This window comes from Lepidochelys kempii, chromosome 14 (genome assembly GCF_965140285.1).
Source record: "Lepidochelys kempii isolate rLepKem1 chromosome 14, rLepKem1.hap1, whole genome shotgun sequence".
Taxonomy (NCBI): Eukaryota; Metazoa; Chordata; order Testudines; family Cheloniidae; genus Lepidochelys; species Lepidochelys kempii.
In genome coordinates this window covers 27,189,196-27,213,088 of record NC_136393.1, presented here as the reverse complement: position 1 = coordinate 27,213,088, position 23,893 = coordinate 27,189,196, and the positions used below count along the sequence as shown (strand labels likewise).

The following is a 23,893-nucleotide window of genomic DNA, read 5'->3' as shown; positions in this document are numbered from 1 at the left end:
AGATGCCAAAGCAAGGGGTGCGGCAGAGATAGGTGCCTAAATCTGGGCTTCAGGGAGGTGCCTAGCTCTGCTTGGGATTCTCAGCTACAAACCCTTTCTTGTCAGTAGGTGCCTATGCCATCTTAGCAAGAAAGACATCCCTGCTAACGTTTAGCCCAGTGTTAGGGTACTCATCTGGGATGTGGGAGACCCACCTGTGGGGGAGAAGGAATTTGAACAGGGATCTGCCATCTATCGGATGCTTGCCCTAATCCCTGGTCTGAGGGATATTCTGATGTAGGGGCTCCCTCAGTCTCTCCTGTGAAGCTGTTGCCAGTGACAGAGAGCAAGAATGACTCTGTAGCTTGCTGGTTCGAGTGCTCCCTTTTGAGGTGTAACTCAGGATCCAATCCCCCTACTCCCAGGCCTTTTTTAAAAGTTATTATCCACAATTCAACAGGAGAGATGCGGGAGCCGCCATAGCAAAGTAGTCCATGGCCCTGTGGCTAGGATGCTTGCCAGACAGATGATAGATCACTTTTCAAATCCCTTCTCTCCTTTCAGGTGACAGGAGACTTGAAGTGGGGGGGTCTACCCATCCCAGGTGAGTGCTCTAACCCCTGGGCTAAAAGTTATGAGGGAATTCCTCCTCCTCCCCCACCCCCAGCTCTTCCATGTAAGCTCATCTGTAGGGGTCTGATCCGATAGGCAAAGCTCTAAGCACTTACTGGACAGGGCTCCACAGGCAAGGTAGGTGAAGGAACACCTCTTTTCCCCCAATTTGTGAATTGCTCTGGAACTTAGATGTGTGGATGCTTGGCATGGGACTGTGCTGTGCAGAACCTAGGAACAGAAACCTAGGTAGCTTTTACTGCAAGAATGGAGGCACGGAGTGAGTTTAGGTACCTACAACATTCGGGAGCAGCTGAGTGGGGGTTTTGTGAATCCCAGTGGGGCCTGATCCTGGGATTTTGCTGCCTAAAGTGGCAGTTAGACACCAGAATGCAGAAATCTACAGTTAATGGAAGGTGAAGAGATATTTGTGTAGTCTCATTTCTTACAAGTGCGACATACATGGACAAGTGTAAGATAACCCATTGCTTGTTAGAAAATGAACTCTGCCACTGTGTCCCATGGCTCAAAAGGGAAGGACTCCTGCTCTAACAGGATAGCTGGGATTCCCCTTGTGTAGAGGGAGGTTGGCATAGCTAGGTATACACTACCCACTTCTCTCCTCCAGGACTCAGTAGGCATGGCCAGAGCTCACTACACTGTGGGGAGCTTGAGCAGATAGAAGAGCCCTTTGGGAGTTGGTCCAGCCAGAGTAAATTAGAGCACCCCTGAGGTTACTCCAGGGCGGGGAGGCGATACGTTAGCAGAGAGCCGCCTATGAGCCTCACGAAGCGGAGTTCAGAGCATCCTGTTCATCCTGCTCAGCTAATGCACTCCCTATCCACCACTGAGGTGAGAAGGGAGTAGACGTGTTAGGAGACAAATTCACGGGTAAGGATAAAACATTTTTAAAAGTTTATGAACCACAGAAATATAGATTTTAAGCATTGTGATAGGCCTGAAGAGCAGAGATAGTTCCTTACGAAAATGAGAAGCAAACACCCAGTCTAAATCCTAAACTTTTAGACTAAACAGGAGTTGAATGAAACAGCCTTTTTCACCCCACTGGACGTCTAAATGCCTTTCAAATCAGGCCCAATACTTGGGAAACTCCCACCCTGAAATTTTATCAGATTTGGGCTTCATCGTGGAGTTTGGAAAACCCAAATAAAGCCTCCAAAGCCTTCCTAAGAGAGTAAAGGGGAGATTTCCAAAGGCACAAAGGGGAAAATGAAAAGGAGTACTTGTGGCACCTTAGAGACTAACCAATTTATTTGAGCATAAGCTTTCATGAGCTACAGCTCACTTCATCGGATGCATACCGTGGAAACTGCAGCAGACTTTATATATACACAGAGAATATGAAACAATACCTCCTCCCACCCCACTGTCCTGCTGGTAATAGCTTATCTAATGTTTAGAATGCTAAACATAAAGCAGGAAGGTTACAGAGCCCTGAAGTACTGGAAATATATATTTACCTCGATCTGCAGGTGGAGTCAGACTGATAAAACTTCTACATTGCTCACCTAAAAGACATATACAAATTTAAAGTTTAAAAATAAAATGCAGAACTAGATGAATAAAATGCAAAGAAAGGCAAAATGTCCTCCTGTATTCAAATTAGCATGAATGCATGTATAAACATACGTGCTGGTTTTAGTTTAGAACTGCCCCTAAGGGGAGCACTTGTTTTAGTATACCATACACTATATTTTCCAGCCCAAACTAAGTGAACGAAGCACTACAGTTATGATAATAACTGCATAAAACTCAGGACATTCAGAATCCAGGTTCCCAAACCATTATAAATCTTCCCTTCTTTACAGTATGGTCTTCCATGCATGATCACATAAGGCCCCACATAAGGAGCCCTCTGAGACACAGATGTTGATTTTTAACTAATTTTTGAATGCTAGTTAAGTCCCAAAGGGTTGGGGAAAAGTTTCTGTTGTGCTAATATTCAAACAGGATCAAAAAGGTTGACCCTGGTTATTAGCAGCCAATTAGCCTGACATGGACCCCAGGAAAATACTGGAAAAGCTGATGTGGGATGCAGTTGTAACTGCCGTGCTTGGTTTTCAGGATAGAGTGATGTGAACAGGGAAGTAAAGAGTGGGGAGGAATGCCTAGTTTATTTGTTCTGTTTTGGGGAGCTTGATTTTTTTTAAACGAGATTATAAATTTGGTTGGCCAACATAAATGTGTTGACATAATACACTTAGACTTTGTAAGGCATTTGACTTAGAACTGTATGACATTCTGATTAGAAACTGAGCTCTATACAAAATCAATGCAGTATCTAATAAATTAATTAAAAACTGGCTGACTGTGTCAAATGTGGAGGTGCTTTTTAATAATTATTAATACTGAATCTGGATCTGCCACTAGTGTGATGTGTCCATACCATACATGGGAATGCGTATTTCACCCTAAGGGGCTGACTGGGTAGCAGAGCCTTTCAATCTAGAGAAAGATAGAGGAGGCCCTTTCTGGTGGTCTAAGGGTCTGCCTACCTCAATTACTGTGTCCTCACTGGCGCTGCGCTCCCCCACCCTCACCCCGCCCCCATGTGTGTGTCTCTTAGACTTCTGGGGCAGATCCTGTTGTTCTTTGTGTGGCACTAAGCTGAGCCACTCTAGGATTCATTCTCAGTGAATTGTCAGAGAACTTGTCTGTCCTTCTGGGCACATGCGGTGAATTGTAGGAAGGTACCATAGGGTTGTTTAGCCTGTATCCACACTGAAAAGTGAAAGCAGTAGCCAGGCTCTGGCCTATAGCCCCCCTCTGGACCAGCTAGCCTGGGTGTCAAGCACCATCAAACTCAGGGGAGAGGGTTGCATATGGAGGGGAGGGGGGTTAGCAGCATCACCCAAGGAGGAGTCTGAGTTGGATCTGCAATGAAGACAGACCCTAATAGTCACCTAACATCTTACACTTAAGAGTCTCTAAGTGATAATCCCAGAGGGAGTACCTTAACTGCTTTAGCCCACACTCCTGAGGGAGCGTTGCTACCAGTCTGAACAGGGTGGGTGAGATTAAGAGAACCAGATTGAGAATAAGACACACAGGACGATCTGGGCTGTCCAGGGGAATGTGAGTTGCTTCTCTTCTGTTCCTGTAACTGAAGAGGAAAGTCTTTCTAATTTAGCTTGTAGGGAAGCATAAGGTTAGAAACTAAGCATAAGGTTAAAACTAAGTATACGTGTGGGCTTTTTGTTGTTTTCAAATCCCCTTTCTCTAATGCTTTGTTCCAACTACTAAATAAAATAGTCACTCTCACTTGTCACAGGTTCCTGAAGGTAGGAAATGTGGGTGCCTGACCCCAGCCAGATCTCCAGGGTGAAAAGCAGTGGTACATGGGGTAGTGCATTCAGGACCTGGTCTAAAAGTGGAAAAATTGTGAGATTCCATCCCAATATAGGTAAAGGCAAGATGTCGAACACCTTCGAGGGTGCACTCAGAGAGATCAAAAAGGGAACCACCGTGCAGATTAGCTACATAACTGTGATGCTAACCAATAGATCTCAAAAAGTAATTGTAGATGGGCAACTGTCATCCATGAAGGGTGTTTCTAGTGGGGTCCTCCTGGGATCTAATCAATAATCTAGGAGAAAATATAAGACCACTTCTGAAAAAGTTTGTAGGTGACTCAAAAATGGTGGAGTGGAACATGATAATAAGGACAGATCAGTTATAAAGAGCAGTTCAGACTGCATAGGATATAGCCTACTGCAAGGTCATACACCCATGAACCAGAAGATAGGACAGAAATGACTCAGAAAAGGATTTAGATGGCATAGTGGCAAACAAATACAGAGGAGTTCTCAGTGTGAGGCTGTGGCTAAGATGCCTAATGCAATACCTGGGTGAATAAATAGGGGAATATTGAGTACCAATAGGGAGGTGTTACAATTTCTGCATATGGCACTAGCAAGACCATTGTAATCATTGGGGTTGCTCATTAAACCTAGGGTGCCTGTAGAGTGGTAGGTGTACCACAACCCAGAGGTGGTGTAATAATTGGGCCGATAATTTTTTCTGAATTGTGAGCTCAACTGGAAAAACCATGAGAAAGTTTATAATGTGTCACAGCAACTTATAACAATAAATGTTAATGGGAAAAGGTGCAAAAGGAAGACAAAGACTGAATTAGTACAAACAAAAAGGCCAAATGATACAACTCAAGGACTGTGTTATGATCAATTCGGGTAAACAAGAGAAGTGTGGGACTGGAAATTAATGAACCAAAATTGGTGTGTCAGAATTTAGGCCAAATTGGTGAACTAAATAATAATGAAGGGATGGGGTATTTCACCCATCACTCCCTTCTGGGGTCCTCAAAAAAGGATTTTGGGGACAATTGCCGACTGAAAAAAGGGGAAGGAGCAATCTTCACCATCATGGCTGCCACACTCCCTGTCCCCTGGGACCCCAGAATCCAGCATGACACCATTATGTCTTTGTCATCCTGATCCTGAGAGATGTCCTGACCAGGCCAGGCCAGACAGAGGGACCCAGATGACATCATCACCTTCACTGGCTCCAGTTATATCCCGAACACTACCTGGGATGTGAGACTTTGTCACATACGCATGCCCACTTACGCACACAGTGTCCTTTAGCTAGGATTGTATGCTTTGCAACACTGTGACCAGAAAGGCAAATAAAATCAATTCCCTAAACAGCCTCATGCTGGTACAAGTTTCCCAAGTCTCGGTGTGGCTGATCACACCATGTGCCATGCTTATGTTACTGGGCCTATATTTCTCCATGAGTGCGGTTACAAGTGAGAGTCAACACCAGAAGTGGAAGCTGCATTTTCTCGCTTTGCTGTTCTTTTCTTTTTCACTCCTGTGTTTGTCTTGTTTTGTCTTCTAGGAAGTGGGATTAGACTTTAACAACCATAGCAACAACAGCTCCTCAACTAACTTCTCTTTTCCCCCAAAAGAACAGTTATTACCATTTTTAATATCATCTAAATGACTGTCAGACAAGGGGAGGAGGTTCTTCTAAAGACTCTTTCTACCTAAAGGGAAAGGGAATAAAGTTTGTTGTTAAAATGAAAACCTTACTTAATCCTTTACATTTCAAATGCTTTAACGGTTTCTCCTTTTTCTGTATCTTTAACAAAAAGAATGCTAATGGTTTGTTTGCCATGGTACTGAGCAGGCTGAGTTCTCTGCAGACAAAACCCTGAATCTTATTTAAAACTGTTTAATGCTGGACATTGCCAGGGTTGTGTTAACAGCTTTGACTCTTTGGGCCCATTTAGTCCATCTAAATTAATACAATGGAAGCAAACATTGTAGGTACTTAAGCAGCTAGGCCCTGCAGTCACCAGTCCTTGTGCAGCCCAGTAACCACTCTGACATGTGGCTAAGGGAAAGGGTATTTGACTAGGGCTGGCAGGAAAGGGAAAGGTTGCAAATACCCTAGGTACTGAAATTGTTATGATTCAAAGTGAGCAATAACAGATCTTGTTGGTTAGGGCATAATGACAAACATTTTCAAATAAATTCAGGGAGATTTATGGTCTCTGGTGGGAGAGGGAGGGAAGAGGTGTCCAAGCTGGTGCTGGACTCTGTCTCTCCCAACCTCACCCCCATATACCCTAAATTCAGCCCCATTCCCATCCCTCAATCCCCTTTGTACCCCAACCTCACCCTCATGCACCCCCATGCACCCACTACTCCATCCCCCATGCACCTTGTGATGCTGTAGAAAAAGAAAGATGCAGGTTCCAGGGTGCTGCTTTGAGGTACATAGTGCCACACATGCTTACACTAAGGTATGATCACTGATGTATCGACACTCTTGCACAATTGTGATAAATCTTATACAAAGTGTGCATTGTAAGGTATCATTGGAAAAGGGAAAAGCTGTGATCCGTTGAACAACGTTATCCCAATGGCCCACCTTGATTATCATACACATTGTAAGGAGAGTCATCACTTTAGATAAGCTATTACCAACAGGAGAGTGGGTTTGTGTGTGTGTTGGGAGGGGGTGGGGAGAAAACCTGGATTTGTGCTGGAAATGGCCCAACTTGATTATCATACACATTGTAAGGAGAGTGATCACTTTACATAAGATATTACCAGCAGGAGAGTGGGGTGGGGGGAGAGAAAACCTTTTGTAGTGATTATCACCCATTTTTTCATGGTTTGTGTGTATAAAAAGTATGCAACCAATGAAGTGAGCTGTAGCTCACGAAAGCTTATGCTCAAATAAATTGGTTAGTCTCTAAGGTGCCACAAGTACTCCTTTTCTTTTTGTTATCCTGTTTATATGCCTGTATTGTCATTGCATATGAAGCTGTGAATCTTTGCTGTTTATTGGCATCTCAGACATGTTGTGTTCCTGGATAACACCCATGAGATGAATTGATTCGGAGAGACGTATTGCAAGCTAGCCGACTTAACATCACTGCTACTGTCCTGACCTAGAGACGCTGAAATCAACTGTAATGTACATGATTCATTTTCACCTTTTAATAACTCTCTTCTTTTCTTTTTTTGTTAATAAATCTTTAGTTAGTTTACTAAAGATTGACTGCAGTGTGGTATTTGGTGAGATCCTGAAGTATGTATTGACCTGGGTGAATGTCTGGTTCTTTGGAACTGGAAGGACCGAATATATGTGATTTCTGGTTGTAATAACCATTTATCAGAGAAGTCTGGCTTGTACGGGTAGTTCAAGGGGGGCTAGAGGGCCTGAAGGGGACTGTCTGTGGCTTCGTAATACCTAATATAGTATTAAAATCATAGAATCATAGAAGATTAGGGCTGGAAGAGACCTCAGGAGGTCATCTAGCCCAACCCCCTGCTTAAAACAGGACCAACCCCAACTAAATATTCCCAGCCAGAGCTTTGTCAAGCTGGGCCTTAAAAACCTCTAAGGATGGAGATTCCACCACCTCTCCCGGTAACCCATTCCAGTGCTTCATCACCCTCCCAGTGAAATAGTTTTTCCTAATATCCAACCTAGACCTCCCACACTGCAACTTAAGACCATTGCTCCTTGTTCAGTCATCTGCCCCCACTGAGAAGAGCTGAGCTCCATCCTCTTGGGAACCCCCTTCAGATAGTTGAAGGCTGCTACCAAATCCCCCCTCACTCTTCTCTTCTGCAGACTAAATAAGCCCAGTTCCCTCAGCCTCCCCTCATAAGTCATGTGCCCCTGCCCTCTAATCATTTTTGTTGCCCCACGCTGCACTCTCTCCAATTTGTCCACATCCTTTCTGTAGTGGGGAGCCCAAAACTGGATGCAATACTCTAGATGTGGCCTCACCAGTGCCAAATACAGGGGAATAATCACTTCCCTTGATCTGCTGGCAATGCTCCTACTAATGCAGCCCAATATGCCATTAGCCTTCTTGGCAACCAGGGCACACTGCTGACTCATATCCAGCTTCTCATCCACTATAATCCCCAGGCCCTTTTCTGCAGAACTGCCGCTTAGCCAATCAGTCCCCAGCCTGTAGCAGTGTATGGGATTCCTCTGTCCAAAGTGCAGGACTCTGCACTTGTCCTTGTTGAACCTCATCAGTTTTTTTTTTTTGTGCCCAATCCTCCAATTTGTCTAGGTCACTCTGTATCCTATCCCTACTCTCCAGCATATCTACCTCTCCCTCCCAGCTTAGTGTCTATTTTGGAAGCACACATTTGTTAAAGGCTTCGTGAAGTCTTGTGATAGAGTACACCATCAGTGTGTGGTATATGCCCTATATTCTGGCAGTCTAACCTGAGACTGGCGCTCTTAGCTGTGTCCCATTCAGGCAGCGTGACACCCCCTCCCCATCCCCTGTGTAATCCCCTCCACACACCAGAAGCCTCACACAAATGGATAGACTTTGATTTTGCCACCTGCAATCAATATGGTGAACATAATGTGTGGGGAAGCTGAGGCAAACAAGCTCAAGGCCATACCGCTCTCCAACAACACAGTGAAGCAAAGGATTGAAGCGAGAGCAGCAGCTTAGGAAAACACTGGTGGAGCCTCTGAAAAACATGGATGCTTTTGCTCTTCAAGTTGATGCAAGCACTGAAGGTCATGTTGCACAATTCTTGGGTTTTGTGAAATACACAGGAAGGGTGCAATTCCCAAAGACATTGTGTTCTGTGTCCCTCTTCCCAGACAAGGAATTTTCAATGTGCTACATGGCTACATGCAAAACAAAAATCTACCATGTGATCACATAGTGGGCTTTTGTACAGATAGAGCTCCATCTATGGCAGGCCACAAACCAGGTCTGCATGCCTTGGTAAAGAAAGTGCTCCATCTGCTGTGTGAAATAACTGCATGATTCACAGATAACAACTGGCACCTATACTTCTGAGTCCAGAGCTAGGATGTTTTGCAGCAGATCTCATCTATTGTGAATGATCCAGACTCCAGACTCAGCTTCTTTGTGCATGCCTGTTTGCAAAATGGTGTGAAGAAATGGGGTCCAATCATAGAATCATAGAATATCAGGGTTGGAAGGGACCTCAGGAGGGCATCTAGTCCAGCCCCCTGCTCAAAGCAGGACCAATCTCCAACTAAATCATCCCAGCCAGGGCTTTGTCAAGCCTGACCTATTGTTATTGTTGTCATGACGTATTGTTATTCCACACTGAAGCTCATTGGCTCTCAAGAGGAAAATACTGGGACAATTTTCTGAGCTGAGAGACAAGCTTCATGCTTATTCAAAGGACTGCAAAAGAGTGAATTTGTTGATTTTCTCTGTGACCAAAGGAGATTTTGCCATCTTACTTGTGTCACAGACATATTTGGGAAACTGAATAAATTGAACATAGGTCTGCAAGGAAGGAACACCCATGTCCTTTAGCTGAGTGATTGAATCACAGGATTCATAAAGAAAATAAATTGTTTTCTGGAAGACTGATTTACTGAAGACAAACTATGAAACCTTCCCGCAGCTTTGTAAGTTCCTGGCTAACAATGGAATTATTCAGCCTCCCACGTAGGTGATGGTGGTGCATCTCAAAGGAACAGTTTGCATCCTTTTTCCCTGACTTGGCAGTGACTAAGTATGATTGGGTGTGAAATCCCTTTCAGTGCAAGCCTGATTCCAGCTGCTAAAATTGAACAGCTGATTGAAATGTCCTGCGATTGATTCTTGTGAGGAACATATGCATAGACATCAACTCTGTGGGTGCTCTGGGGCTGGAGCACCCATAGGGAAAAAAAGAATGGGTGCTCTCACCCCCTGGTGGGCCCTGCCGATCAGCTCCACCTCTCTCCCCCAGCACCTCCCACCCACTGCTGATCAGCAGTCCAGTGGCAGGCAGGAGGCACTCGGGGGGGGGGGGGGGGGGGGAAGTAGGAAAGTACAGTCTAGGTGCAGCTACTCTAAGGTGGGTTAGTAAGTGGTTGGAAAACCATTCCCAGAGCATAGTTATCAGTGGTTCACAGCTGGGAGGGCATAACAAGTGTGGTCCTGCAGGGATCAGTTCTGGGTCTGGGTCAGTTCAATATTGTCATCAATGATTTAGATAATGACACAAACTTATAAAGTTTGTGGATGATACTAAGCTGTGAGAGGTTTCAAATGCTTTGGATGACACAATTATAATTCAAAATGATCTGGACAAACCGGAGAAATAGTCTGAAGTAAATAGGGTGAAATTCAATAAGGGAAAATGCAAAGTACTCCACTTAGGAAGGAACAATCAATTGCACACATACGAAATGGGAAATGACTGCCTAGGAAGGAGTACTGCGGAAAGAGATCTGGGGGTCATAGTTGACCACAAGCTAAATGTGAATCAACACTGTAACACTTGCAAAAAAAAAGCAAAAATCATTCTGGGACGTATTAGCAGGAGTGTTGTAAGCAAGACACGAGAAGTAATTCTTACGCTCTACTCCACACTGGTTAGGCCTCAGCTGGAATATTGTGTCCAGTTCTGGGCACCACATTTCAGGAAAGATGTGGACAAATTGGAGAAATTCAAGAGGAGAGCAACAAAAACTCGTGAGAAAACCTGGATTTGTGCTGGAAATGGCCCACCTGTTGATCACTTTAGATAAGCTATTACCAGCAGGACAGTGGGGTGGGAGGAGGTATTGTTTCATGATTTCTGTGTGTATATAAAGTCTGCTGCAGTTTCCACGGTAAACATCTGATGAAGTGAGCTGTAGCTCACGAAAGCTCATGCTCAAATAAATTGGTTAGTCTCTAAGGTGCCACAAGTACTCCTTTTCTTTTTGCAAAAACTATTGAAGATCTGTAAAACGTGATGTATGAGGGAAGACATAAAAAATGGGTTTGTTTAGTCTGGAGAAGAAAAGACTGAAAGGGGACATCATAACAGTTTTCAAGCACATAAAAGCTTGCTTTAAGAGGGAGAAAAGGGAGGAGAGAGAGAAAAATTGTTCTCCTTAATCTCTGAGGATAGGGCAAGAAGCAATCCGCTTAAATTGCAGCAATGGCTGTTTAGGTTGGATATTAGAAATAACTTCCTAACTGTCAAGGTGGTCAAGCACTGGAATAAATTGCCTAGGAAGGTTGTGGAATCTCCATCACTGGAGATTTTTAAGAGCAGGTTAGACAATCACCTGTCAGTTTAGAAAATACTTAGTCCTGCTATGAGTGCAGGGGACTGGACTAGATGACCTCTTGAGGTCCCTTCCTATCCCACAATTCTATGTTTCTATGATTCTAAGAGTGAAATGTTTACAAGCAACTAAAAGTGAAAACATGCATTTAAAGGTCTGAAACTTAATTTTCCAAGTTTTGGTTCCAGGCTTTGTTAAGATGGCTTTTTTTGCCCACACTCTTCCGGCAAGATTGTCAGAATCTCTCCCAATGGCCCAAAGATGTTGGTGCCTTTGTCTTCTTAGGTGAAAGGCAGAGACATAACTTGGCGTTCTCTGTCCCCCTTTCTTATAGTCCAGTGAACCTTTGAAGTGGATTCTTCTGAGTCTTACCTTGTAATGTAAAGTTTATTCAAGCAGTAAAGAAGGCAACATAGGTAAGGGAGGCTCCATGCTCTTTCTCCTCATCTGTGTTTGCTGAAATGCAACATTGCTTTGTCTCCTGCCATCTCTTCCCCCTCTGTCATGAGGACCCTGGTTATTACTTATGTATAAATTAAGGTAAAATTTAGGATAAACCTTGTTAACAAATTTTGCCTAGGCAGGGTTGTGTGCATTTGAACATGTGATAACAACATCATACAGGGGATTCATAACTTGACATATAACTTTGCTACACACAGTTCACCATATATTGACCAGCGAGTTATTAGTTTTCCAGTGATATCGAACAAGGCATATTTTGCACAAAGCTTGTTGTAGTGATGTGTAGGGTGTGAGTACAGGGGTGCTTTTGGTCACACTCTCTTGCAGAGCTGCAGGAGGGCTAACTACTGGCTTAGCCAGAAGCAGCAGGTTAGAGCCCTCTTACAGTCATGGGGACGCTATTGCTTAAATTTAGAGACTGCTGGGTGTGTCTGGCTCTCACGCTTCCTTGCTCAATGCCCTTGCAACACTCCCTTGTTTACTAGCTCTTCTGGTCACTCAGGAGCTGACTTTTTAAACCCCTGTTCCTCAGTAGCCATGCCCCCTTATCAAGGGATCCTACAGGAATTAGGGATCAAAGGGTGGCAGGCTAAAGCTTTGTTAGGAAGCTCTCAGCCTTGCCTAGTAGGGTGCTAGGCTCAGCAAACGGCTCCTCAGACAGACCACACAATAAACTTCCATCAAGCAGCGCATGGCAAGCAGCAAACAAACAACAACAAACAGACAACAAACTCACTCCAAGCGTCACATAGTTGCTCCTCCTTTACCTGGAGAACTCCCTCGCAAAACTCCCCTGTTTGCTACTCCTGTTCACTAGCTCCTTTATCTGTTTTATCAATAAAAATATTGCTCGGGCATGTAGGAATGTTATCAGGAGGGCCAAATCGCACCTGGAGCTGCAGCTAGCCAGAGATGTCAAGAGTAACAAGAAGGGTTTCTTCAGGTATGTTGGCAACAAGAAGAAAGCCAAGGAATGTGTGGGCCCCTTACTGAATGAGGGAGGCAACCTAGTGACAGAGGATGTGGAAAAAGCTAATGTACTCAATGCTTTTTTTGCCTCTGTTTTCACTAACAAGGTCAGCTCCCAGACTGCTGTGCTGGGCATCACAAAATGCAGAAGAGATGGCCAGCCCTCTGTGGAGATAGAGGTGGTTAGGGACTATTTAGAAAAGCTGGACGTGCACAAGTCCATGGGGCCGGACGAGTTGCATCCGAGAGTGCTGAAGGAATTGGCAGCTGTGATTGCAGAGCCACTGGCCATTATCTTTGAAAACTCGTGGCGAACCGGGGAAGTCCCGGATGACTGAAAAAAGGCTAATGTAGTGCCAATCTTTAAAAAAGGGAAGAAGGAAGATCCTGGGAACTACAGGCCAGTCAGCCTCACCTCAGTCCCTGGAAAAATCATGGAGCAGGTCCTCAAAGAATCAATCCTGAAGCACTTGCATGAGAGGAAAGTGATCAGGAACAGCCAGCATGGATTCACCAAGGGAAGGTCATGCCTGACTAATCTAATCGCCTTTTATGATGAGATTACTGGTTCTGTGGATGAAGGGAAAGCAGTGGATGTATTGTTTCTTGACTTTAGCAAAGCTTTTGACACGGTCTACCATAGTATTCTTGTCACCAAGTTAAGGAAGTATGGGCTGGATGAATGCACTATAAGGTGGGCAGAAAGCTGGCTAGATTGTCGGGCTCAACGGGTAGTGATCAATGGCTCCATGTCTAGTTGGCAGCCGGTATCAAGTGGAGTGCCCCAAGGGTCGGTCCTGGGGCCGGTTTTATTCAATATCTTCATAAATGATCTGGAGGATGGTGTGGATTGCACTCTCAGCAAATTTGCGGATGATACTAAACTGGGAGGAGTGGTAGATACGCTGGAGGGTAGGGATAGGATACAGAAGGACCTAGACCAATTGGAAGATTGGGCCAAAAGGAATCTGATGAGGTTCAATAAGGGTAAGTGCAGGGTCCTGCACTTAGGACGGAAGAACCCAATGCACAGCTACAGACTAGGGACCGAATGGCTTGGCAGCAGTTCTGCGGAAAAGGACCTAGGGGTGACAGTGGACGAGAAGCTGGATATGAGTCAGCAGTGTGCCCTTGTTGCCAAGAAGGCCAATGGCATTTTGGGATGTATAAGTAGGGGCATAGCGAGCAGATCAAGGGACGTGATCGTTCCCCTCTATTCGACATTGGTGAGGCCTCATCTGGAGTACTGTGTCCAGTTTTGGGCCCCACACTTCAAGAAGGATGTGGATAAATTGGAGAGAGTCCAGCGAAGGGCAACAAAAATGATTAGGGGACTGGAACACATGAGTTATGAGGAGAGGCTGAGGGAGCTGGGATTGTTTAGCCTGCAGAAGAGAAGAATGAGGGGGGATTTGATAGCTGCTTTCAACTACCTGAAAGGGGGTTCCAAAGAGGATGGCTCTAGACTGTTCTCAATGGTAGCAGATGACAGAACGAGGAGTAATGGTCTCAAGTTGCAGTGGGGGAGGTTTAGATTGAATATTAGGAAAAACTTTTTCACTAAGAGGGTGGTGAAACACTGGAATGAGTTACCTAGGGAGGTGGTAGAATCTCCTTCCTTAGAGGTTTTTAAGGTCAGGCTTGACAAAGCCCTGGCTGGGATGATTTAACTGGGAATTGGTCCTGCTTTGAGCAGGGGGTTGGACTAGATGACCTTCTGGGGTCCCTTCCAACCCTGATATTCTATGATTCTATGATTCTATGAAAGCTGTTCAGTGGTTCAGCAGCTGCAAGCAGGTTAGTACACCCACACCACAAATGAATACGAAGCAGAACCACTCTCAAACATCCCTGCACTTCAGAACATAGTACAATGTGGAGGTAGAGAAAGGGGACTGGGGGAGGGTCAGAGATTCTATGGCCAGAAGGGGTCACTGTGATCTTCTAGTCTGACCTCCTGCATAGCTCAGGCCACAGAATGTCGCTGAATTAATTCCTCTTTGAACTAGAACAGATCTTTTAGAAAACATGCAATCTTGATTTAAAAATTGCCAGTGATGAAGAATTCATCATGTTCCAATGATTAATTACCCTCACTGATAAAATGTTATGTCTTATTTTCAGTCTGAGTTTGTCAGTCCTCAAATGTCAGCCATTGGATTGTGTTATATCTTGTCTGTTAGATTGAAGAGCCCACTATCAAATATTTACTCCCCATGAAATACGTATAGACTAATCAAGTCACCGCTCAGCCTTCTCTTTGTTAAACTAAATAAATCGAGCTCCTTGAGTCTATCACCATAAGGCAGGTTTTCTAATCCTCTAATAATTCTTGTGGCTCTTCTCTGAACCGTCTCAAGTCATCAACATCCTTCTTGAATGATGGGCATCGGAGCTGGACACAGTATTCCAGAAGTGGTCACACCATCAGATACAGAGATAAAATAATCTCTCTACTTCTACTCAAGATTCCTCTGTTCATGCATTAACCCTTTTGGCCACTGCATCACACTGGGAGTTCAAATTCAGCGGACTATCCAGCATGATCCCCAAGTCTTTTTCAGAGTCACTGTTCCCTAGGATAAAGTCCCCCATTCTGTAAGTATGGCCTACATTCTTTAGTACTTCTTGCATAAACATTTGCAGTTGGTCATCTTAAAACTCATATTGTTTGCTTGTAACCACTTTGCCAAGTGATCCTGATCACTTTATATCACTGACCTGTCTTCTTCATTATTTACCCTACCCCAATCTTTTTGTCATCTGCAAACTTTATCAGTGATGATTTTGTTTTCTTCCAAGTCACTGATAAAAATATTAAATAGCACAGGGCTAAGAACCAGTCCCTTTGGGACCCCACCAGAAACACACCAGTTTGATGTTGATTCCTCCTTTACAATTACATTTTGAGACCTGTCGGTTAGCAAGTTTTTAATCCATTTAATGTGTGCCATGTTAATTGTTTAGTATTCTAGTTTCTCAATCAAGATCTCATGCAGTACCAAGCCAAAAGCCTTACAGCAGTGTAAGTATATTACATCAACACAATTAACTTTGTCAACCAAACTTGTAACCTCATTAAAAAAAAAGATATCAAGTTATTTTGGCAAGATCTACCTTCCATAAAATAGATTGGTATGCTGATTAGCATTAATGTTATTGCCCTCCTTTAATTCTTTATTTATCCTTTAAGTATTTATCTATAAGAAACCACTGTAGAGGGCATGGCAGAAGCCAGGACCCCGTCTCTTGTGGTGTAGTTTGTGATGTCCCAGGTGTGGAGAAAAAAAGGGACCCCTCTTCCCCAGCTTCCCTTCCCTTCCTGACTGTGGTTCACCAGCCTAACCCTAAACCTAGGTATGTCTTTACTAGGGCTACTTGAAAATTTTGTGTTAACTTGTTTTTGACTCAGAATTGGGTTTTAAACTAAATGAAATTTTTCATGAAATATGCCTGTTTTCCCTGAAAATGTTTGATTTTTACTGGAAAACTGAAAAACCCTGAACCAAAAAGTTTTTGTCCAAAAAATGAATAGTATTTTTAACAAAAAAAAAGGAAATGTGTATGATCATATAACATGTGTGCACACTTTTTTGCAATAGAGAGGAGTTGAGAGTAGACAGTGGATGCAGCTAACGGTGACAAGCGAGGCACAGAGTTTGAGGAATGGGCTGGCACTGTCATGTTAGTGCACAGAAAGAATTCGTGAAAGGACAGTTCCTGTGGCCCAGGGTGTCTTGGCCTGGCCTTCTGCCTTGGCCCCCCAAGCAGCAACTCCAACAAAAACTAGGAAATCCAGATGTCTTCATACAGCACCTTTCCCCTCTGACACCACACACTCACACCCACCTTCTGCTCCTCTAGAGCCCCTCCCTGGCTGAATGGTGTGTGTGCATGATTGGGCTGGTAGGGCAATCGCCACCCCCAGGGTACTCTACGGAAAAGGGCCAATCCTCTAACAAGGAAGAAAAGAATGCACAGGGGATTGCGGAGCAGAACTAAGGTGACTAGATAGCAAGTTTGAAAAATCGGGATGGGAGGTCATGGGGGGGGGTAATAGGATCTGATAGAACACAAAGCCCCTAATAACCAGAATGGTCCAAATAAAATCGGGACATCTGGTCACCCTAAGCAGAACAGGGAGGACTGGGGCTGGGCCTAGAGTGGAGCAGAGTTCTCCCCCAGTGGTGAATTCAGGGAATAGATTTGCTCTGTAGTGCCGCCTAGCTGTGTGTTGAAGCATTTGCTTGGGCTAATATGGCAGTCATTCCAGCCTGGGTAAAGCAACAGCAGCAGCAGAGGAGTTGGGTGCTGGGGCCATGCAGTGGCAGAGGAGTTGGGCCCCAAGGGCATGCCATGGAAAAGGATAAAGGGAGGGTGGCCTCACTGTTAGGAGGTGGGTGAGAGAATCCCTCCCCCTTTGAATCAGGGGCCAGAGATGAAGCTGGGGGAAACTTAGGTGAAGACTCAAATTTGTTTTCAAAAGGTTCGTTACGAAAACAGAGTTCCCTTGACAGGTGGGGGCTCCTCCAAACTCAGTCAATTTGCTTCCCCTCCAGGTGATCAAAAGAATACCCCTGCTTCAAGTTCAACAGATTTGTGGAAACTTGGCTCCAGCCTCTTGCTCTCACAAATGAGTCTCAAACCTCCCTCCCAGCCCCCATCCAGATCCTCTGACCAAAGCTCATTAAATTGATTCCAATCAGCTTGTCCTTTCAGCCACTCACAGCACAAGATACAAAAGCTCTCTCGCCTCTGCAGTCTACAGGGATCACTCCCTCCAGAATGTCTCTGTTTCCCATCTCCTAGGCTTTGTTCTGTCTCAACAGAGGGGCGCCTCTGCTGATCCCTGTTGTTTACAATTTAAGATGTCAAGCCCAGTGCACAGCAGAACTGGGATCCCCAGATTTATGGCTGCTAGTTGCTGAGGGTTTGATGTTTATAGGTCTGGAGTGATCTGACTCTTCTGTTGTCTTTTGTCTGTTTCTCTCTCTCTTTGGGACTACAGGGGCAGTATGGGTAGTAACTTGGAAATCTGGATTTATAATGCGCACCATACTTGTACTAAATAAACAGCCTTATCTTACAAAGATCCAAGATCAATCAACAGTGTCATTTTATGGCAAACTAATTTCATTCTATGCCATCTTGGTGTTTAGTGTTACTCAGATTGGGGCTAGCTTATGTACAAGCATTTATGATGAATAAATGGCCAAGTTATTCTTCAGCAGGGAAAAAATGCTTCTTCTGCCTTTTTTTAGGAGTGACAGCATCATGATGAAAAGAAAATGATCAAATTTCATCTTCTTAGCGGGAGGCACAGAGAATGAGGAACCCCAAAAAGAAAATCCATTTCTTTTACAATAAAATGTCATTCTTAGCACAAAACCAGGGCTTCTCTTGAAATTCTTTACCTAGGAAACTCTCCTCACGTTTCTGTAGTATTTACACAAGATCTGCTGTAAATTAACACAATATGTACATTAACACGACATTTTAAAATAAGAAATAACATTGCCCTGCCTATTCTGCAATCAGGGATCTAAAGAGATTATTCCCATCAGACATGTTTGTTTTAATCCAGTTCACAGATATCAGAAAAGTAAAAAACAATTTCAAACCTTCTTTCTCATTAAAAGCCTTTTAACTTGCTGCTCTTACCATAAGAGCAAATATTGTTAATTTCTAATGCTGGTAGCCCTAATCAGTTAATGCTCATCTAACCATCTAATGCTAATCACTGAAATCGAGAATCTGCACTGCAGTCTGCTGTTCTAAACTTCATAACAGTTATTTCTAAGGGTTTATTTGAACATGTTTCTGTCCAATCCTTCCTGAAGCTTTGGATCTTCTCCCTCTGGAGAAGTGGCACCCTTGTGCTGATACCTTTCCCCCTCAATAAACAAACAACACTAAAGCAGCAGAAGAACAGGGAACAGGAGATAATCAGGAAGCATTTTGGCTAAACATTTTTTGAAGTAAATGTGTCTGGCTGTCACTCACCTTCCCCATTAATAATCTCCTCACATGAATACCAGATGCCAGCGTGAAACTTTCGGTCAATGAACTTGTCATCGCCTGTCTCCCAGATATACTGAACGGCGTTGCTATTGTTCAGACCAGAGCTATTGAAGCGGATGCAGTGAGTCCCTTTCCCCTGATCTGTACAGAAAGGTTTTGCAACTTTTCTTGTCCCTTCACACCAGTAACTGCTGCTAAATGCTGTGATAGAGAAGATTAACGAGAGGAAATTGAGGGAGAGTGCTGCTGAGGCTCTTTGCCGTCTGTCCATGCCCATGTCTGAAATCTGCCTACTTGCAGGGCCAGCATCAGTGTTAAAGTGTGCTGAAAAAGCCAGGGATAATGCTTTTCATCTGGTTGTATGGGGAAGCATCCACTGAAATTCACTCTTCAGTTCTGGATTTCCACCAGTGAATTGTACCAGTTTGGTAGTTAAGATGATAAGCAGAAATTGTAGGTTCATTGTTCGGCAAGAAAGAAAACAGGACACAGCAGATCTGTCCAGCCAGTGAAACCTGTGCAGGAAATGTAAAGGGGGGAAAGGATACTGGGAGTGTGTCTGTTGAATCAGAAGACTCAGGGATTAGTCTGTATCAGAAAAAAATAAAATAAAATAAAAAAGAGGAGTCCTTGTGGCACCTTAGAGACTAACATATTTATTTGGGTATAAGTTTTCATGGGTTATCCCAGGCACAGGTGTGTGATACAGACAACATTCCTGACTAGGGAGGGCAGCTCAGGCTTCAGAACATCTTGTTAAATTTAATACTAATTATGGAAGGAGTGAATGTTATTTGTAGGGAGATTCTTAAGGAGATGAGCCCTATCCCTGAGATGGAGCATGGGGAATCCTCCATAGCCCAGGGGGACAGGAAATCTGCCTGGAACCATACCAATTACAAAGGCAAGAAGTATGTATTTGCCTTTGTCATTAATGGAGCCACTGCAGTCTGCCCCCAGTACTGCAAAGTGTCTCCATGGAATGCAGTTTGGTGAAGCAGTGCAGAGGGCTGAATTGCCCGAGGTGCCATTCCCTCTGCACTGGTGCCAATCCTGACCCTTCCTCAGGAAAAGGAAGAGCTGGCTGGGGTACAATCCAAACAAGTGAAGAGATGCGTCACCTCTTTCTCTGTGACCCTGATTGCCTCACAAGGCCTTGCTACTGAAGCTGTCTTCAACAAGTCAGCAACAAGCAAGCACTCTATGTCTATGTACTGGGCAGCCCTGGTCCAACGCTTTGGGTCCTGGAGCCTGCGTGCAACATCATAGACTTCCACTGTTCTCCACCAGTCTTGGTTAATGCCCGGTAAGGTGACTCCACATTCTTCCTAGCCCCGAATATCCATTTGTTTTCTGAAATGTCCAGTCCTGTTCTGGAACAGTCAGGGGAATTTTAAGATTTGTTGTTCCTTTAAAACGTAAGAATCCAACAGTTTGTTATTTTAACTGGAATTACCAAACAGTTGAGTTCAAACACAGCACTGGATTAGTTTAGATTAAAAATAAAACAAGTGTATTTAATTGCACAGAGAGATTTTAAGTGAATGCAAATATAAGGATTAAAGTCAGAAATGGCTACAAGAGAAGTAAAGATAAAATACTTTCTAGTAACTAAAACTTAACAAGCTAGTCTGGGTTCAAGGTAACTCACCACATGTTTCCATCAAAATGTCTGACTGAGCTACTGATGAAGGATGCCTCCAGATTAAAAATCTATTTCCAGCTGTGAGGTAGGCAACATGGAGTCTGTCTTGAAGGAAGTTTCCTGTTGCCTCTTACCAGCTAGAATTGTGTCTGCTAAAATGCAAGTTTTTTAGTTCCTGCCCCCTCGGGTGCAATGGACATTAGACATATGATTGTCTATTTCCTCCCCGCCATTATAATGTGAGGTTTACCTCCACCCCTTGCGAGTTTGATGGGTCTTTTTATGCAAAATGTAAATACATTCTGAGTGTGATTCAAAGTACTATAGAAGTAATTACCAGGTGGAGAAGCCACATTCTTTTTCTGAGGTGGGGCAATTCCTGCTTGGCTGACAAAACACATCTTAAAAATGATAATTTCAGTTTATATCCATAACTTTGATCAGTTGCTTGCACCTACATTATGTGATTATATTAATAACCAGTGAGTCATGAGCTTCACTGAGACCTTGCATGACACTTACCAGATACATTTCATACATTAAAGAACTGGGGTACACTTGAACTGGTTAAACCAGCTGCAATTCATTACCAGATATATGGGTGCCTCTTGCCCTCTGCCTTTTGGCTGTCATACAGTGACTGTCCCTCTGGTGTATCTGAGTAGACTTACAAAGTTTCAGGAAGCAGCAAGCCTGGAAACATCTGCACTCTCCACCATGGAAGATGCAGCAGCAATCTCTCCTCTCCCCAAAGTGTCAGTCTACCTTGACAACTTTTACAGACACTGCTCTCATCTCCTTCTGTTTGACATTGCAAGTGCTGCAGGAGTCTTCCAAAGGGTTCTGCAAAGTCTTGTTTGGAGCAGCTGTTGCTGTGTAAACCTGTGAGGTGTGGCTGCACAGAGTAAAGCAGTCACCTTCATATTGAGCGGTGGTCTCCCATCATAAGGGACAGTAAATGAGCTGCAGGCTGCAGTGACCAGCTGGCTCTGGGTTATGTTGTGATAGGGTTATGTAATTTTTAAATAACAATATTTGTGTTGTTCAATACAAGTCTCCGCATGAAACTGTAGGAAGCAGAAGTGTCACTGGATGACAGCTGAATTTGAGAAGTCTGAGGCAGACCGTAAGGGGAAAGGTAAAACATGCAAGTGAGAATACTGAACAGAAGTTAAAAAGAGACAAATGTGTCCTTTTATTCTCAGTGCATGTGATTGATACAGAAGGGTTAAGGGTAGATCCACAAAACATCAACGGTTAGTTCTGACTGTTTTTCACAGGCTGAGCTGGTAGTGATGCCTGTAGTTAAGTTTGTCAGACACTTTCCATTATAAGCCCTAATTTCCGTTGCTTATAGCTTTGCCAAACTTTAGCTGTTTGGGCTGAAGTTGCCAGTGCTGGGTGTCTGACTCAGGCAGAATATTTTTGGAAAATTTCAGCAAAAATGGTTAAGCTGTTTCTGAGACTGAGTGTAATGGGGTTTGCTATTCACTGCTGAGGCACCTCCTTGTGGTTCATCGCTCTCTGGAGTCAGGTCACTCTCTCTCTTCACGATTTTGGGTGTTCCCTCTTCATGACAGTCCTCCAGCCAGGTCACTGTAGTTTTTCCATTGTGGAGGTATCAAAGTTCTACTCAACAAAATGTCTCTCACTTGCTCCACTGCCCAATCTGTGCCACTTCCCCATTGGCTGATAGGGGAACCCGGGGCCGGGGCCGTTCTCTAGGTTCCAGCCCTAGGACCCTATGACTAACAACTCAATCCCAGACCTTGTCATGGTTTCCATGGCCTCCTTCCTACTTTTCCTCATCTTCTAGACCAGTGGTTCTCAAAGCCGGTCCGCCGCTTGTTCAGGGAAAGCCCAGGCCAAGGGACGTGCCAGCCGCCCTTCCCGCAGCCCCCATTGGCCTAGAGCAGCGAACCACGGCCAGTGGGAGCCGCGATTGGCCGAACCTGCTGACACAGCAGGTAAACAAACTCGTCTGGTGCGCTGGGGCTTTCCCTGAACAAGCGGTGGACCAGCTTTGAGAACCACTGGTCTAGACCACCTTCTCTGCTCCCTGTGGCTACCATCTGTAGTAACCTGCACCCTGGTACTAACACCTGCTGCAGCGGCAATGCTGCAGCACTGAATGTTGTCCTGGGGAGACAGACGGCCAATGAAAGGGCAGCTCGAGCTGGGCTGGGGGCTTGGAATCTGCCTGAAGCACACAGTTGGAAGTTGCTGTTGAAGAAGAATTGAGATGCTGAGCTAGGGATGAACTGGCGCTGGGGGTGGAGGTGAGGTGATAAAATAAAAGAAGAACAAAAGAATAAAAGCAGGGGGCTGGGAAGTGAGAAGGAGGGAAGAAGGAAAATAGGAAAGGTTTCAGATCAGGAGAAGCAGAAAAAACCAGACCTGGGTATGTGAGCAGGTGCTATTAGAGAAGGGACGTAGAGGGAAATAAAATCTACAGGCTTACCAGAGAGAGAGTACCAAGGGGAAAAAAAACCTGAAAGGAAATATAAATGGTGAAAAATGAAAGTGATCAAAAAGCTGTGTGGTGTGAGGTGAAAACAGACCCTGAAAACAGTAAACAAGAAACCCACCCACAAAGGAGCTAAAGTACCTGAACAGAGAGAATGACTATTGGAACATCTATTGATGGAATACAGTTCAAAGGTACCTAATGGACAAGTGAGGGTCCACTAGGTGAAGAAAACCCACTGTGGATAAACCCGGTGAAAAGAGGCACAGCCACAGGAACATCGAATCTACGGAGCACTTCAAGCTGAAGAGAAGCAAAGAACAGGACAGCAAGAGTGGAGCTGGACATGACACAGTCTATTATTAAGTAATTTTTTAATTCTTGACAATAACAATGCAGTTGGTACTAACTGCACAGTGTGTACAAGCTCACAAAGGTTAATGAGTGGGTAGCAATAGTTTATTAGTAGTAATGGTAAGTCTTTGGTAATGGTCTATATTATTTCTGCTCCTGATACAATTTTGGGGTTTTCCCTGATAAAGTTCTAAAAATTTAAAATGATCCCTTTTGTTTTGGTTTGCCTTTGCCTCTCCTCCCAGTTACCCCTACCCTTGCTGAGCCAGGTCACCACACACCCCTCTCGCAGGTTCTTGCCAGAGTCTGTATTCCCAGGCAGGATCCCAGAGTTTTCTCCCCCCCGTATGACTTCTACTGGTCTCTTACCCACTCACCTCCTCTCTAGGGAGTGACTGCAGGGTTTCTTCCAGCAGCCCCCTTCTTTCTCTCACTTTCTGGTTAGATACCAGCCCAGCCTGCCCCTGCCAGGCTGGGCTTCACCATCAGTTAGTGCTTCTCAGCCCTGACTCTCCTTCGGGTGCAGCCTGACACTGGGCCAGTTGGCACTTTCCTACTCAGTCCATGTGTGGGGTAGACACCCCATCACACCCAGACTTGAGGGAAATATGTTGTGCCCCTGCAGTGAGGGAGAGAAAAAAGCAGCCTGACTGAAATGGAGAGGGGTGAGGAATGGGGGGCAGGGGTTTGCAGGAACCAGAGGGTGCAAGAGAGAGAGGTCAGGAAGATCAAAGGTACAGGAGCCAATGGGGGAGGGGGAGGGGAGTGGATTGGAGCAGAGGGAGGGAGAGAGTTAAGGATGGGAGCATATAGGA

At 44.5% G+C, this 23,893-nt stretch overlaps 1 protein-coding gene across 1 annotated transcript in view; it reads right to left on the bottom strand.

Annotated features, from left to right (window-relative positions):
* The window catches only part of GSG1L2 (GSG1 like 2), a 70,283-nt gene extending 51,394 nt beyond the window's left edge, over positions 1 to 18,889 (bottom strand). Inside the window, exons 1-2 of the mRNA XM_073311544.1 lie at positions 18,595 to 18,889; positions 2,073 to 2,120 (exon numbers count right to left, since the gene is read on the bottom strand). Coding sequence (XP_073167645.1) covers positions 2,073 to 2,120; positions 18,595 to 18,889 — 343 coding nt within the window. The remainder of the gene's footprint in view (positions 1 to 2,072; positions 2,121 to 18,594) is intronic.
* Between the last annotated feature and the right edge of the window lie 5,004 nt (positions 18,890 to 23,893).